The 16,318-nt window shown below is 30.3% G+C and overlaps 1 protein-coding gene across 3 annotated transcripts in view; it reads right to left on the bottom strand.

The window, feature by feature from the left end:
• The window catches only part of LOC107444496 (kinesin-like protein KIF12), a 104,060-nt gene that overhangs the window by 45,825 nt on the left and 41,917 nt on the right, over positions 1-16,318 (bottom strand). For all 3 annotated transcript variants that reach the window (XM_087160518.1, XM_087160517.1, XM_087160519.1), the window contains exons 2-7: positions 11,113-11,196; positions 8,977-9,055; positions 4,758-4,885; positions 2,342-2,411; positions 861-1,004; positions 28-160 (exon numbers count right to left, since the gene is read on the bottom strand). In XM_087160518.1, coding sequence (XP_087016644.1) covers positions 28-160; positions 861-1,004; positions 2,342-2,411; positions 4,758-4,885; positions 8,977-9,055; positions 11,113-11,196 — 638 coding nt within the window. The remainder of the gene's footprint in view (positions 1-27; positions 161-860; positions 1,005-2,341; positions 2,412-4,757; positions 4,886-8,976; positions 9,056-11,112; positions 11,197-16,318) is intronic.

Genomic DNA, 16,318 nt, shown 5'->3' with positions numbered 1-16,318 from the left:
AAGAATCATTCTGACACAATATCTTACCTTCGTCTAAAACTCCTTCCAAATCTCCGGCGTCTTCACATTCGACTACGAAGAGATTTTCGGCATAAAATCCTTTCTCTTTTGACCATCTCACAGGTAATGGCTTCGTAGAGGGATTCAGGAGGTCAAGAACCTTTAAAAGTAATTTTTTTTCCTCCTTTAAACTGAAATAATGTCTCAATACGCGTTGTTTTTTTTTAAAACTTAGTATTTTAACGTTGTGGCATTTTAAAAGTATATTTTAGATCAACAGTTCTCAATTTTTTTCGCGTGTCGAACCCTGAAGGATCGACCTTATTTTGGAAGATCCTCGACACTTCATGAATAAATTTCATTTGCGATTGTCACGATAATAAAGAAAAAATATCAATTATTTTGAAAATATATATAATGATATAAATGTTATTTATTATTTCTTTGATAAATAGTAAATTAATGAAGAGTGACATTTTTTATCATACCACTTTATCAAGATTAGTTTTAAAATTAGGTCAGACAGTTAAGTTCACAGGTCTAAAACCTATCTAGTCTAGTTCTTAGTTTGACATTAGGGCAAAAACTGAACATAAATGAACTATTATATATTTTTCGTTAAAATAAAAACGAGAAAAGGACGAAAATAAACTTAGAGAATGCTTGTCAGAGAAACATACTTCTTTATTATTGACTTTTATTTTTATTCGATGAGAAATACTAATGCAATTTATCCTGGATGCATATCCTATTCACAATATATGGTTATTAGAAAAAATAATTTGTTTTAAAAAATTTCCTTTCTTCCTAAGCATTTAAATGAGTTATAATTTTATAAGAATAGCAGAAATATTAAATACATGTTCCTTGTATATCTCCATGTATGAAGCTTGTACTATGTATTCGATATCTTTCCTCTGTTTAATCTGATTGAAGAGGTACGCAAAAGCCATGTGGACGACACCAGGGGAATGACGCTCACCAGGTCGCAACAGATCGTCACTCTGCAACAACAACACAAAAAACTATGAAATTTTCGTTTAAAAAAAAAATATATATATATATATATATAAGTTCAAAATGAAGAATAAAACAAAGAAAAATTATAGACATATAAAAAAAAAGGGGGGGTGGGAAATAATAAGAAAAAAATAACAAACAACATTTTATTAAAAAAAAAATAAAAAAAAAAGTGAAATGTTAATTAAAAAACCGGAGAAAAAAAAACCGGAAAAAAAAAGATATAATCTTTTCTTCAGCCCACACGATTATATCCGCAAAACAGAGTGCTTTCTGTTTGTATTGTTTTTCTTAACTTTCTTAGTATTTTCTTGTATTTATTTATTTATATATATATATATATATATATATATATATATATATATATATATATATATATATATATATATATATATATATATAACCTTGAAACTAATGGTTCCGCAACCTGCAGTTTTTCGAGCGTGCTCCTTCAACTTTTAAAAATGTTGAACTGCCGACTTATATTTTTCTTTTGTGTACCTGGCAACTTCGATTCATAAATAGTTTATTTATGTTTTAAATAGCTTCGTGCCTGTCTTTGTGTTGAGTAAGAAATGGATGGTGAAGGGCTTGAAATATTTGAGAAAAAATCGTCGTGAAAGAATATAGAATCTGTCACTTAAGAGAATGGATACTTGACAGGCTTGGCTTACTTGAAATAGAATGAAAAGAGCAGTTACTAACGTAAACAAATGCCACGTTTCATCAACCCATCAGGATAGAGATATCCACACTACGTCACATGCAAGTATCCCATTCTTTAACGAAAAACTACAACGGGAAAAAAATAACTTTAAAGAATAATAATATTCTATTAACGATATTTAGAAACTTTGGAAACATTATAACTTAATCTGTTTTAATTGTTCGGCTTAAAAAGCTTCAATTGATGGATTCTCCATTTCTGGATGAATATTTCATATGAATTTTTATTTTAATGAAAAAGTTCTAAAACTGCAGTCGGTGCAGTGTTGTAATATATTCTGTTTAAAAATTTAATTTAAATAAAAATTGTTCTAAATTTTTTTCAGTACTATTCAAAATCGTGAGTTTAAAACAAAAAGAGAAAGAAGGAATAACTCCACTCTTTTCTTAAGATTTAAATCGATAATCCGATAAAACGCTTCCGGCCGTTTTCGAGCGACAGCTGCAGAACATTTTGTGGTGCTCTCCAAAATAACGAGCCAGGGGGCGCACTCACTTTTCAGCTGTTTGTAATAAAATCTTTCACTTGTTTTGAAATTAAAATGCATTGCGTAATTATTTAATCCAGACATTAAATGCATTCATTGTAACTCACCTGTGGTCCTGTGAGAGTATAAGTTTTTCCAGCTCCAGTTTGTCCGTATGCCAAAACAGTAGAGGCAAACCTATGAGAATCGAAGGACGTTAGACGGATTGATAATTTTATGTATCACCCAGAGTTGAAAAAAAAAACAATTGATTACAGCTATAAATAAAAGTAGTTGTAATTCACAATTACAGGAAATCGTGATTGATTGCGATTACAAATAATTACGCCATTTAAATAAATTTGATTACTTTTCACTCTAGTAATAAGGAAGTTACCATTATTTTCTGATTTCTTCTTAAAAAGATAAAGTATGAACATGATAACTAAAGACTGCAGATTCTTATTATTTGTAATCTATAAATCACTTTTACATCAAGAAGAAAATAAATTCTGATACATTTACCATGCTTTTATTTTAAAGACATTTCCCGCAAATAATAAACCATAATTCTGGTAACTAAACCAAAATATTTAAGCTATTCATTTTGGTAATTTTTCCTTTTGTTTTGATAACGGTTTATCTTAAATTCTGGTTCTCAAAATTAAAATTTTTATTACCTCACATTTAGTAAAAATGTAAAACTGAAAGGTAAATTTAGCCAAATAAATGGCTTTTCTGCCAGGCACTAAAGAATCACGATGAAATTGCCAAAATGTTCTCCAGATCTGTCATTCATTTTATTATATGTTTAGTGATTTTAACCTCTTGATATCAACGACTTTTACCAAATAGAATAGTTATAATCGGTTTACACTTATGTGGTTCATTTAAAATACCGTTTTATTTAAATGATTGGCAGAAGCTAGGTGAAGGTTAATTATTTTTTATTCTAAAATATTTTTCATTCTTAACAAATTTGTTGCTGTAGTTGTAGTTTATGTGAGTCGCACTAAAGCTGCACTATTGATGACAGTCTGGGAAACATTCCCCAGGATCATCCGATGACATGCCATCACAATTTTGATCTTGAACAAAAGGGATGGCACCCCCGCTTCGGTGTGGAAATGTTTAATGAGGGGCTATACAGCACACCCTTAGTCCCTTCGCAGACTGATCAAAATGATCAGTTACCCACACACTGACCGCAGCCAGTGATACTTGACTTCGGTGATCTGCTGGGAATCGTGTGCTAACGATTAGTCCACTGAGGGACTATTTATAGCAAAATGGCATGAATGATGGCTTCAAATGTTTATTCAAATTGTTTTAAAGATGCAGATAGATAATTCCTATTTTATAAATCTTTGTGAGGGGATTCATTTATTTATTGACGTGGATTTCTTTATAAATACAAAGAGTGGTTTAAAAACACTCTTCAATTTTAAAAACAGTTCAATTTTGAGAGCGATAATCCCGTATTACGGTGGGATACTGATTCACTACATTTACGCTTCCGAACGGTAAGTGAAACAGCATAACTACACGGCCAGGAATGTTCCTATGCTTTATTACAAGTCAAATAAAAATAAATTATTGGGGCCTCATCTGTCGGTAGATATTGTTTCTCTGCCAAATGTTCTGAAGTGCTGAGATAATGTGTAAAATATTTTTGTTATATTTTATTACATAAAGTTTCTTAGTTCAATTCGGGATTGAACATTCTTTTCCATGATGGTTCAGACGTTCGAAACAAAGGTTCCGGTTTTGCCGCAGCTGGCGCCGAAGAACACCTTTCTTGAAACTGCCTCTAAATTCGTGACCACGGAAAACGAACTCTCTCCATCTTCGACAGAAGATAGCATGATACTATTTCAATTCGTCTCATGGATTGTTTTGATTCGACAAGCAAATTCTACAGAGTCTCAAACTTTGTCAAGGCCTGAACTAAAGATGACTTATACACGTTTTATAGTCATTATAGCTTTACGGTAATAATTTCTTTTACAGTTAATTACTGGACCACTTTTTATCAGTCATTGAAAATAATTTAGCTGTTAAAATCTTTTTAGCATGTACTATTAATAAATAATCCCTATCCAACTCTAATAATACATTTTTTTGAGGAGCAGCGATAGCCTGGTGGGTGGGGTATTGGGCCCATGTCCACGAGGTCATGAGTTCGATCCCCACCGAGCGTAATTAATGGTGACTCTCTGTAGTAAATGGTGACTGGTGCACGTTAAATCTGTGGGGTCACAAAGTCCTTCATGTTCCCATAACAAGTCATACCTCTGGTGGTTCTCAGTTGGAGATGGATCGTTCTCCGGTTCAGGTCAAAATTTAGATCTGTGGATGAATAAATGGGTCCACCCTATACACGGGCAGTGACGTGTGTGTGGCTGAAGTCGTATTCTTGGTCATAGATGGCGCCACTGAAAACAGGAAGCTCACCTTCTGCTTTCAATTCGCTTGATGTTACCAAGCAAGCTTGCTGGTATGGGCGAGTGGCATTAGAAACAACAATATTTTGAATAGACTCACCCATCGAGAGCCATGTCGATGAGCTTTTTGATGCCGCAGTGATCGAACACCTCCTCCTGAGTGGCTTCTGGTTCGAACACAACATGAAAGGTGAAGGAACGAGGACCTGATACGGTGCTGTCGTCCAGCTGTAAAATAACATCATTAAAATGAAACTGAATCGCTTCCCACAGAGTTTGGATTAAAAGAATAACGAGAAAGTAGCATTTTACCTGTATCTGTTACAGGCAGATTGTCCCCATACAGCCCATACGAGATAATATTTTTACTTCCGTTACTTGTAACGAAAGTAAAAGTAAAAATCACGTATTTTTGCTTGTACTTCATTACTTTTTAAATGTAGTTCTTTTAATTGTTTTTTCGTTACTGTTTTGGGGAAAAAGTATAAGTATTTGTAACGAGAATGTCGCAAGAAATCGTTACTTTTTTTCAGAAATTTTTTTTGATGTTTCCTTTTTCAAAAAAAAATTTTTTTGTTGAAATTTTTTAAATTTTTTTTCAAATTTATAAATTGAATGTATTATATGTTCTTTAACAGCTAACTTCCTTTTCCAAACATCTTTAAAGATTACAATTTCCCGAAGGGGAGAGGGCGGCTGGTGGGAGGGAACGTGAAATCCTCACTTTAATCGATTTTATGGATTTTACTTGCATATTAATACAAATTTTTTTTCCTAAATTCTTCAAGCAAATAATTATAATGTTATCAATCTTTTTAACAAATTAAATTGTTACTAAAAAACCTGAAAGTAAAAACAAAATTTCTAAAGATTTAATAGTTTTAAAATGAGCATCATTTAAAATTCCTTTTTATACGCAAACATCGAATTTGATTTCACGTTTGGTTTCTTTCAACTTTCACTATTTCAATAGAATTTTGTAACATTTTCCTTCATTTTAAAGTTTTATACCCTTAAAGTAAAATTTAAGGCATTTCAAATAAATTTTTCTTACATTTTTTAATGAGATTTACGATTACTTTGAATTTTCGATTTTCACGAAATGTACTTTAAAATCTCTACTTTTTTTTGTTTTGTACTCGTACTTCTAACTCGTTACTTCGTGAAATAAAAACTTTTTTCTTTTTATTCGTTACTTTTTCTTATAGTACTTGTACTTTTGCTAGTTAATTTTAGAAAGTAACTTTCCCATGTATGGTACAGTCACTTACCCTCCAATGGATGGATTTTAAGACAAGGACTAAAACAGGTGTCTCTAACTTGAAATCTTGAATTTTAGGTTGCCTTTTTAAATTTCGTTTTCTTGATTTATAGCAGAATTTTATACTGGAGTATAATTTGATTGCACAATACGTTTGAAAAAGAGATGTTGTTTAATTAAATTAAGAAAAAATTGCTTGATAACTTATAGAATTCCTTTCTCAAGTTATTAAAGGAATAAAATTATGCTTTTTTGTCGTCATGGATTGGTAATTTAATACTTTAAAGTTGTATGTTCGTAGTTAATTTTTTTTAGTTTAATTTACTTTTATTATTGTGTTGACTTCTGAAAACTGATTTGAATGTGTATGTAAAGTTCTTTGTATGTAAATTACGTAAAAACAAAGTCTACAAGCAGACAACAGTATACAACAAAAGAATGCAGATGGTAAAATTGCATTGTTAAATTTTGAAAGAAAAAATCTATTAAAATTGTTAAAAAAAACTCTTCTAATTGTGTAACAATCTATCTTTTTGCACGCTTTTCAAAGATACCGCTGACTATATTAAATATCTAAACAGTTGTGAAAACTAATTAATAATTAAAAATAGCATACTTAGAAACACCTTTGTGGTTTACACTTCTTTAAGGTTATTTTTTGAAGGTTCTGTGCTCACATGAAATGATGCTTTTTTCCGAATAATATGCTATTTTCAACAACTTGCAACAGTTCATAACTTTTTCAACAGTTCATAAAAGTTTTGATAACTTGCAGCAGTTATTCATGACTGTTGGTCGAGTTTTGCCTATATTTTGCCAGCTCCCTCTATATTTATTCTGAAAATGGCGTAAAACGTCAATATGGAGAAAAGCCACAGTTTTGAAAAAATTAAAAGCGTTTGCGGGTTAATTTTTTAATATTCATCTACTTTCTCTAATGCTTGCAGTATCTGGGCTCATAAAAATTTGCAAAAAAATGAATCATTCTGTTTAATAATTTTCCTCTAGATGAAAAAATGACTCCAAAATAGCGGTTTTTTTTAAAACAGTGCAATTAATTTTATAATATTTTAGTTATTTGTCCGTTCTAATAAAATCCAGATAATTCTTCACTGCATATATAGTTTTATTTTATAATCGTCGTTGAACAGCCGACCCAATGTTTGGGTCTACGATTACCCATGCTCAACTTCCTTTTTGAACCCCAATCCAGAAGACAATGGAAATCCTGGATCAAGTATCGGGAGAAATTTGCTTTCGTGGAGGACTTTTTGATGCAACTAATTTCCGTTATCGCAACCGCATTTGCGTTACATGGAGAGAAAAACCACAAAGACCTCCCACGGTTAGTTTAGCGGCAAAGACACTCTAACCCATGATCCGTCTACCACTGAGAATATTTTAAGTCAGCACTGAGTTCGATACGAGCCGGGTGCGGAAATCTTTCCGAATGGAACCCGATTCAACTCATTTGAAGGCGAACGCTCTATCCTCTGTGTCGCCACAGCTCTGCATATATAGTTCAAAATTAAATGGGATTTTTTTTATTTTCTTGTGAAAAATCTTCGAAAGACCATGCTTAATGGTTAATTTTGGAGGGAAAAACAGAGGCCTCTTAATTCGTGAAAGTAATGCTGCCTGTTTCTATAAAGGTATAGGTTGTTTAATTAAAGCTGCAATTTTCCACCGCCATATACGACGCCAATATCTACCTTTCAGCAAGTGATGGTAAAAAGTTGCTTTTGTTTAAGAGCTGTTTTCAGCGTTTTCTCAACTTAAAAATAAAATATTGTTTAAAATTTGTTTTTGCCCCCTAAATGTTTTTATACACAATTTTAATGACGCAAATAAATTTCTCTCTCCCACTCGAAGTAATACTCCGGACTGTGGAGAACCAAGTATTACTTTCAGTGGGAGAAGTACTTTTGATATTTGCTGGAGTTAAAATTACGTCTCCTTTACTACGTTTAGTTAAAGCTGTTTCCCGAAAATCGATCGCTAAGAAAAATTAAAATGCTATAGTTTAAATGCACTTGAAGCAATGCGATGATTTTAAACTACATACACATAACCTTGCAGTGAAGACTTATCTGGGCTTTAGAACAGACAAGTAACTTAAACATTTTAAAAGTTAGTAAACTTGTTTAATAATCGCCAATTTGTTGTTTGGCGCCATTTTCAAATTAAGCGTAGACAGTGCTGGCGTTAGATAGGCAGGCTAAGCTTGATCTATCAGTCCTGAGTAACTGTTTCAAACTCGCAGCAGTTATAAAAAATAGCATATTATTAAAAAAAAACATCACTTAATAATAACGACGGAGCATTCGAAAAAGAATTTTAAGATCTTAAGAGAAATCATTTAGATATGAAACCGATAATACTACTTGAATGAATATTATGACAATTATCACAAACTTAATTAATGAATCACATTTAGATATTTTTAAGGCTGTGTTTAACCAAACTATTGTAAAAAAAGTCTTACAAAATATTGAAAAATCGAGATTAATACATAAATTATTTATAAATTATCATTTTTTAGTTAATAAATTCCAAAACAAAATTTATTGAGCAAAGAGTTTTTTCAGAAATATGTGAATAATTTCAATGTATATGTTCTAATATATTATATATTAGTTTATAAATATCCACTGAACAATTTTTTGTCTTAGGACTTAGAATCGAAATATATATATATATATATATATATATATATATATATATATATATATATATATATATATATATATATATATATATATATATATATATATATATATATATATATATATATATATATATATATATATATATATATATATATATATATATATATATATATATATATATATATATATATATATATATATATATATATATATATATATATATATATATATATAGGAGTTTCTTGTAAATTATCTCATTACATTTTTGAAATAATATGGATTTTTAAAGCAAATAAATTTGTTCTAACTAATTAATGGGATTATTTTACTAAACAGATAAAGAGAGAATCTTTACTGGAAATACAATGACTATAGGAAAGAATATTTACAGAGATTTGTCCTTCCGCTGGGAATTGTACGACTTGAATATCTTTCTTTCCTTCTTCTTGATGAGTGAGTGGCCGCACTCTGAAAAAAATACACAAATATTTTGACTTGGGTAATTATTTTTATTTAGAACAGGATCATTCACTAAATAACAGGCAGTGTTGGTCTAATTCTGAAATTTTAATTTTTTTTTCTATGTTTCTAGAAAGTGAAATTATCTTCAGTGTTCCAAATAACGTATTAAATGTTTTAAATAAAAATATTTTTTTTTAGTATAATGTGATATATTTTGAAATTATTAAAAGGAGTGCTTTTGAGGAATATTATAAGATCGATGTCATTAGCGGACGTCTATGAGTAAAGTTACAAATTTCGGTAAATCCTTAATCAGTATTTAGTGCTTCCAAAAGTTTGGGTTAAATGAAAGATCACCTTATTTTAGTTACACTATAAATTGTGAAGTATGATCAAGAAATACTTCTTCGGTGCAACTGACTGAAAATCAAAATTTTGTAAAAGACACCGGTGACTGTAAATTGAACGATATTTGATTACGACGCCATGTTTTTTTAACAACTCGGTCTCGGTGTATCTGGACGACTAATGTTTTGTTCTCTCGAGTATCAACTTATTTAGGTTGGTAAATGTTTAATTTGAGTTCATTTTTTTCATGTTACCTTTTTAAATTTGGTTGGCGGTATAAAATCATTAGAAACATTTCATGAAATAACTTACTCGCTCTAAATAGTTTAGTTACGGTATAAAGCAGTCTTGCGTCACGTAAAGGCGGCAAAAATCCTTTAAGTGTATTTTTTCTCTTGCTGTCCTCATATTTGTAATTTATTTAAGTATAATTAAATATATATTTATAATTAAATACATATTTATAATTAAATATATAATTATAACTAAATATATAATTATAACTAAATTTTATAAATATACATGGTGGTAATTAATTTTGGACTACTTCCCGGCCGTTAAGGGTTGAGTTAGACCCTTGTCGTACCTTTCATTTAATAACAAGCATTTTGAAGTAAGGAAAGAGTAAACCAGTAAATATTTAGCGATAGTAATTTTAGTTCTAGTAATTTTAAGTCTAATATTAGTTAGTTTAATTTTCTATTATCAGCAAGAGAAAACAATAAGAAAATGCTGTAAGTATGACAGAAATACTATAAACAAGTATTTACTTTCGTTGGAAAAAGATAAAAAATATTTAGAGTAGTTTAGAATATCAAAACATTTTAACTGTTCCAGGTAATTTTAAAATACTTTTTTTCTTATTTCTGGGAATAATTTATAATTATACTTTTCATCATCAATAATCCTTCATTGTTTTTAAAGGGGAAGTAATTTATGGCAGTATTTTTTGCCACTAAGTAAATTCTTATTATTATGTAAAGCTTTGCTCATTTAAATATAATATCTTAAGAAAATATCGAGCCAAGTTCAAACTTTTTTTAACGATTTAACATTTTTTGTTACTTTTTAGGAGAAAATTTGTAAAACAAAAAATTATTAGCTTGTAAAAATACATCAAAATTTCCTTGCAACTAGATAATAAATTTTACTTTTTCTGTAGAATTAATGCTTTCAATTTTTCAAAGGTACCAATTTTAGAATCACTCTATTACCTTCTGTACGATGATCATGATTAGATTTGATAATTTAAATACGATTAATAGCTCTTTTAAAGCTTAGATATAACTATTTAAACCACTTTAAAATTTCCTCTAGTCTTCAGAAGATTTTTCAGAAACTCTTAAATTATGCTTATTTAGTAATTTAAATATTTTGACAATTTAGTTTACTTTTGGCTCTTTTTTAAAAAAAGAAAAACGTTGCATTCTTATGTTTGGTTCTTTTTAGTATTTATAGCATTACTTAGAATATAGCATTCCTTTATGCCTTACACTTTTGTGAAGTTTTTTTCACTCTCGTTTAGGCATAAGGCTTATACTTATCATTTATGAACATCGAAATTGCGAATTAATTAACTCGATTTTCAAATTTGAGATAAATTGTATTATAGTAGTTATGCTAAGGGTGAGACATATAAAAGAACATTTGACTGTAATTTAATTTAAATACTGTGTGTAGACAGTACTATAGGTGAAAAAAAAAAGTGAACTGACCTGACGACGACATTGATGTTGTCGAAGTTGCCATCGTCCGAGCCCAGAGACATCACAGAGTCCTCTGAGGCGGCCGAACTGGGCCTGGAAAATTAAAATATAAAAAATTCATACAACATGCTCTAAAAGACTTATATACTACAATTAAAATAATAACTCACTCATAATAGTATGCACAAAGCCTCTAAACACGTTATTGAACTATTATTTTTTTAAACCTTTATAGATATTTATAGAGTCTTTGTCAGAAAATAAAGTAAATAATCGCTGCTCATTATTGTTGGTTAACCAATATTTAATTGAGAAAGCCGAATGAAAAATTAATCAGAATGTAGCGAAACATTATTAAGGTTGGCGAGAAAAAATGAAGCACTCGTACCATCTCAACCACTTTTTATTTAAGAAGCAGTTATATCGCGGGAGAAAATTTTTATGGTAAATTCTGTTTCACCCTATAACTAATTTAAAATTTAAAGAATAGAAAAAAGTGAGTTTAGGCAAACCTAGAGTAAACTATGAGGCTTCAATTGCTCAGAAAAATTTCATAGTATTAAAATACAAATAAATTATTCCTACAGAATTTCCCCCATGCGCAATTCTGAGTTATCTACTCATATTATATAAATTTTTAATTTTGGTATTTTTGAAATTTCTTTTTAGTTTTAGAAAATTTATGGCTTATTCTAGGTTTTCCTGAACTCATTATTTCTAGACTTAAAATTTTAAATTACTTTTGGGGGAGAAAGAGAATTTGGGCTGAAAAGTTTTTCCCGTTGTATAGCGTCCGCTAAAGGATGAAATTGAAAATAAGCTTTTAGCAAAAGACGAAAGCATTTCAGCCCCCTGTTTGATTATTTTAATCGTCCTTTTGCTTTTCTCCTGACTTCGGTAATGATTGACCGTGTCTGATAAGGTTCTTTATTCTGCTCTCTAATTTAAATATTAATTAGTAAACACTGTGCATTGATTTCATTCTCTTAAAAGGATTCATATATTTTTATCTGTGTGTAGGTGGGTGGGTGTTACTGTGAATGGCCGAAATCGGTGACTTCCACCGGTGAATGTTGAGAATCACATAGTCGCTTTGGTAAAAGTCCGAAATAAATACATACTAGGTCTAGTTAAGTGCCATTTCCCGGTATGCCCTACATCAATGTTTTTTTAAGCTCCAATGCCACTGCCCAGTATGCATTTAACCAGTACTCCGAACACTGATGTTTCTACCTATCTATCATCACCAGATATTAAAATATCGAATAAATATAATAATCAACGATTAAATGAATATCAAATTGGACATAACAAATATTTCGGGCATTCACCAAAACGACTATGTGATTGTTGACATTCACCGGTGAAAGTCGACATTCTCTTGATTTCGGCAGAGAGAGAGAGAGAGAGTGAGAAAGAACACGCACACACACGTGTGCATATGTATTAAAGGTATTCAGTATTCAATATGGAACATCCGATGTACATATATTTTCTATCACATAAAAGAACTGCAGACTTTTTTCAATATAAGGTTCTGGAAGGAGTCACGTGGAAAATTATAAAAAAAATTAATAAATCACTTCTTTACCATTTCGAGACCAATGGTATAATACTTATACATTTACATTTTATATGGACCGTCTTTGTTTTCGAGACAAGGAGGTACCCGTGAATCTATAGCTTTGGTCTCATCAGGATTTTATCAAAGAATAGGGGAAGAAGTCTAGCTTCCATTCACATAATGTAAACCAGTCCCCCATGGTTAGTTGCGGTTCCTGTGTTTAACGGAAAAAATAACATTTAGGGTCATAACAGCCGAAGTACTTGAAACGGGTTTGCACCCTCCTCTCCTCCTAACCACTACTGGAGTTGGGGAAGCGATGGGGTGAAGAAGAAAGTTCAATTTCATTTTTACACTACTTCCAAACAGTACTATTCTACTAATTAATGTATTTCTTTGAGAATAAATTTATATCATCCATGCTGAATAAATCTGCTAACAACATTTTTTGACATAGGAAGAAAGAATAAAATAGCCATTGGTTGGAAGCAGCGTACCCAACCATGCATTGTAGAGTTGTCCAACAACCAGTTCACACGTGACGTACTATCTCCTGATTGTCACTTTGCATAAGAATGTGCATGCGCTGGATTTTAAGTCAAATGACGCTCTGCTAAATTTGAGTATGTTGCTCACACTGTAAGTTGATTTTCTATTATAGCGTACAGCACCCAGCAGTTCCCTCAGTTACGTATTCGAAGAATAATGGACTTCTTTTTGTATTCTTTGATTTTATGACGGTTTATAAATACATATAATATGATCTCTAATATATTTTAAAGTAAATCATTAAAAATTTCAAAAATCGTGAAAAAATCCTTAAGTAAATAGTATATCGAATAACAATACGATAAAAAGCAAACTTAATCAACCCTCACGATATATATGAGCTAAAATATAATTTTTCATCATATAAAAAGGATTTCATGTTATTTTCTTTTTAAATAAAGAATGTCAAAAATTTCAAAATTTTTGCATCTTAACATTTAAGCTTTTCGGAAATGTATAGTACTCAATGGAAAACTTTCCAAACGAGTTTCTGATATATGTAGTAAATTTTCGAACAAAATTAATTAACTAATGAATGATTTTTAATAAGTTAATAATAGTTTTTAACCGGGAAAATTATGAACAATCTAATGGGGATTGAAAATACCATTAAAAGTTATCGTGCAATTTTCTCTTTTCAGTCACTATTTTTCGTTCACATATGTGAAACCGGAAAATGATATTGCGTGACTATCCCTTTCATCTCATTTTTTGTGTAATTTCTGACATATATTTTTCCAAATATAGCGAGATCTCATTCACTACAGAGAGGCGTCACTTCTGCCCTTGAAAAACATTCTTAAGAAATCGATGATCTCACCACCAGAGGGAGCTCAAAGCATAAAATAGACTTATTTATAATACCGTCGAATTGTAAAACATTCCTTGGTGTTGATTTATGTGTTTCTAGGACACGGTTTAATATCCAAGTCAAGTTAATTTGCTAGGAAAACTTTCAAAGTACATCCTGGTTTTATTCTCACATTTATTAATAAGCAATGATCATCATGCACGGAAAATGAAATCTAATCTTTACATTTCATTCGAATTGTACACTGAGAGCATTCTTTTCACTTCAATAAATGAGGATATCTTTTTTTTTCATTTTGTTAGTGAAGAAGCATATTGAAGCAATATTTATGTCAGGCAATGCAAAAGTATCTTTTTAAAATGAAATGTGGAATTTATTATTTCCTTTTCTAAAATTTTATTCAAATTCATTAGTTTATTTAGAAATTATTTACTAGTATATAGTTCTGAGACTCTAGCTTTGCATAATAGCAGAAATTGCGACTTAAAAAAAAGTGAAATAATTTTTTGAAAAAAGTTAACTTAACTTTAAGTTATTTTTAATTATCAAATAAAAATTATAAATTTTAATTTTAAGCATTTTTTGCATAATGAAGGATATTTTTACTTCTTCACATGTTGATCATGAAATAGAATTCACTAGACTTAAAATATTTGTGTGCCATGAAACTGTTCAAAAGATTACTTCAATCAGCAAAAGGAAAAAAATCCTAATCTATTTTTAAATAGACAATAGCTTAGTAATAGTAAAATAATATAATAATAATATTAAAATTTCTTAAGTGATAAAATTGTATCAAATTTATTGAATATATAGGAAGCTAGTTTCGATTTTGTTAATTTTGCGCGTATTAGATTCGGATTCAAGGTTTAAAATATTTTTCTTGTTTGTAATGACCACTTAAACAATGCTTAATTTTCTTACTAAACCAAAAAAAAATTGTTTTAAAAACGGGATTTTTATTGTTTTTAGAAAAAATGGAAAGCTTGTGAATTAAATTACAATTTACTGGAGGAAAACCAATCATTGCATCAAAGGTAATTAACGCTTTTATCTTAAATTAGCTGAATACCCCTTCTCTGAAAGGAGTGAATAATGAAAAAAAAAAATGAATAAATCGTCAAAGAACAACACATGCGTTCAACTGAAAGACATATGCTGACACGATTAATAAAGCTAAAATGATTCCGATTATTTATTTATTGTTATTTGATGCCCTCCCCGTTTTAAATTCTTTAGTTTTACAGAAACACGTTTTTAAAAGTAACATGTTGTAAACAAAATAAATACATGGTTTCAGAAAACTTGAGAAATAACAATTTGAAGACGCTGCCCGCCTATGCTGCCACGTTAACATTGAACAACCACGTTAACATTTGACACAGCGAATTAAAAATTGCTAAATACTGGCAATAAACATGCTTTTTTTGACCAAATAATTTTTGTTTCTAATGACAGTTGTATAAACCAGGCTCGTCAGCTATTCGGCTTTTTCAAATTAAGTCAAGAAGGTGTGCCTTTTGTTTGAGAAGAGAGCAACACCAAGGAGAAAGTACACATTAGCTCAGAACCCCACCCAGATGGCAGCATCACTCATTCGTGAGGTCACTTCCTCCATGATGTCTGAAGAGAAAGGAAATTTCCTGTACCCTTGGTACTGCTCAGCGAACGACCGCATGTACTAGGTGGATCTCAGTTGAGTCGAGGATCGAACCATGGCCTCCAGAACCGAAATCTGACTATCTAACCACTAGGCTACCACGTCCCAATCAAATAGAGTTATAAGTTACATATACTACTGATTTTATTTTTAAAATATCTAAAATATAAGAATCGTCAAGAGTTTCAGTTAAAGCAATGGCAAACGTGAACGACTAATGAATGAAATTTTTATTTTTAACGACTCTCCTGAAGTACTCCTAAATTTCCTCCTATTCATTCGTTGAAAATTATGTGGATCGAGTGCTAAAATTAGAGAATTAACGGTTCCAGAATTATAAGTGAGACGCACTTAGAAACAGACACACAAACTCTTCATTCTTTTATTATAGATAAACGTGAGACTTTATAGGCTAGTAAATTATTTCGTATTACAAAAAAAAAAAAAAAAAAAAACAATGATTGAAGATATCGGATACAAACACATCAAGATTTATAACTTTAACAAACACTTCGTTTTGTCACGATATTTTTTCATTAATTAACTTCAGTCACACTGTTTACATAAATGGAATTGTTCATAAACTTGAGCTAAATGGCCTCATCTGTTAACGTCAGTGTGTTTTGTTTTT

The sequence above is a fragment of the Parasteatoda tepidariorum genome, chromosome 4 (genome assembly GCF_982258835.1).
Source record: "Parasteatoda tepidariorum strain Cologne lab strain chromosome 4, Ptep-v5.0, whole genome shotgun sequence".
Taxonomy (NCBI): Eukaryota; Metazoa; Arthropoda; class Arachnida; order Araneae; family Theridiidae; genus Parasteatoda; species Parasteatoda tepidariorum.
This window is presented reverse-complemented; position numbering and strand designations above follow the sequence as displayed.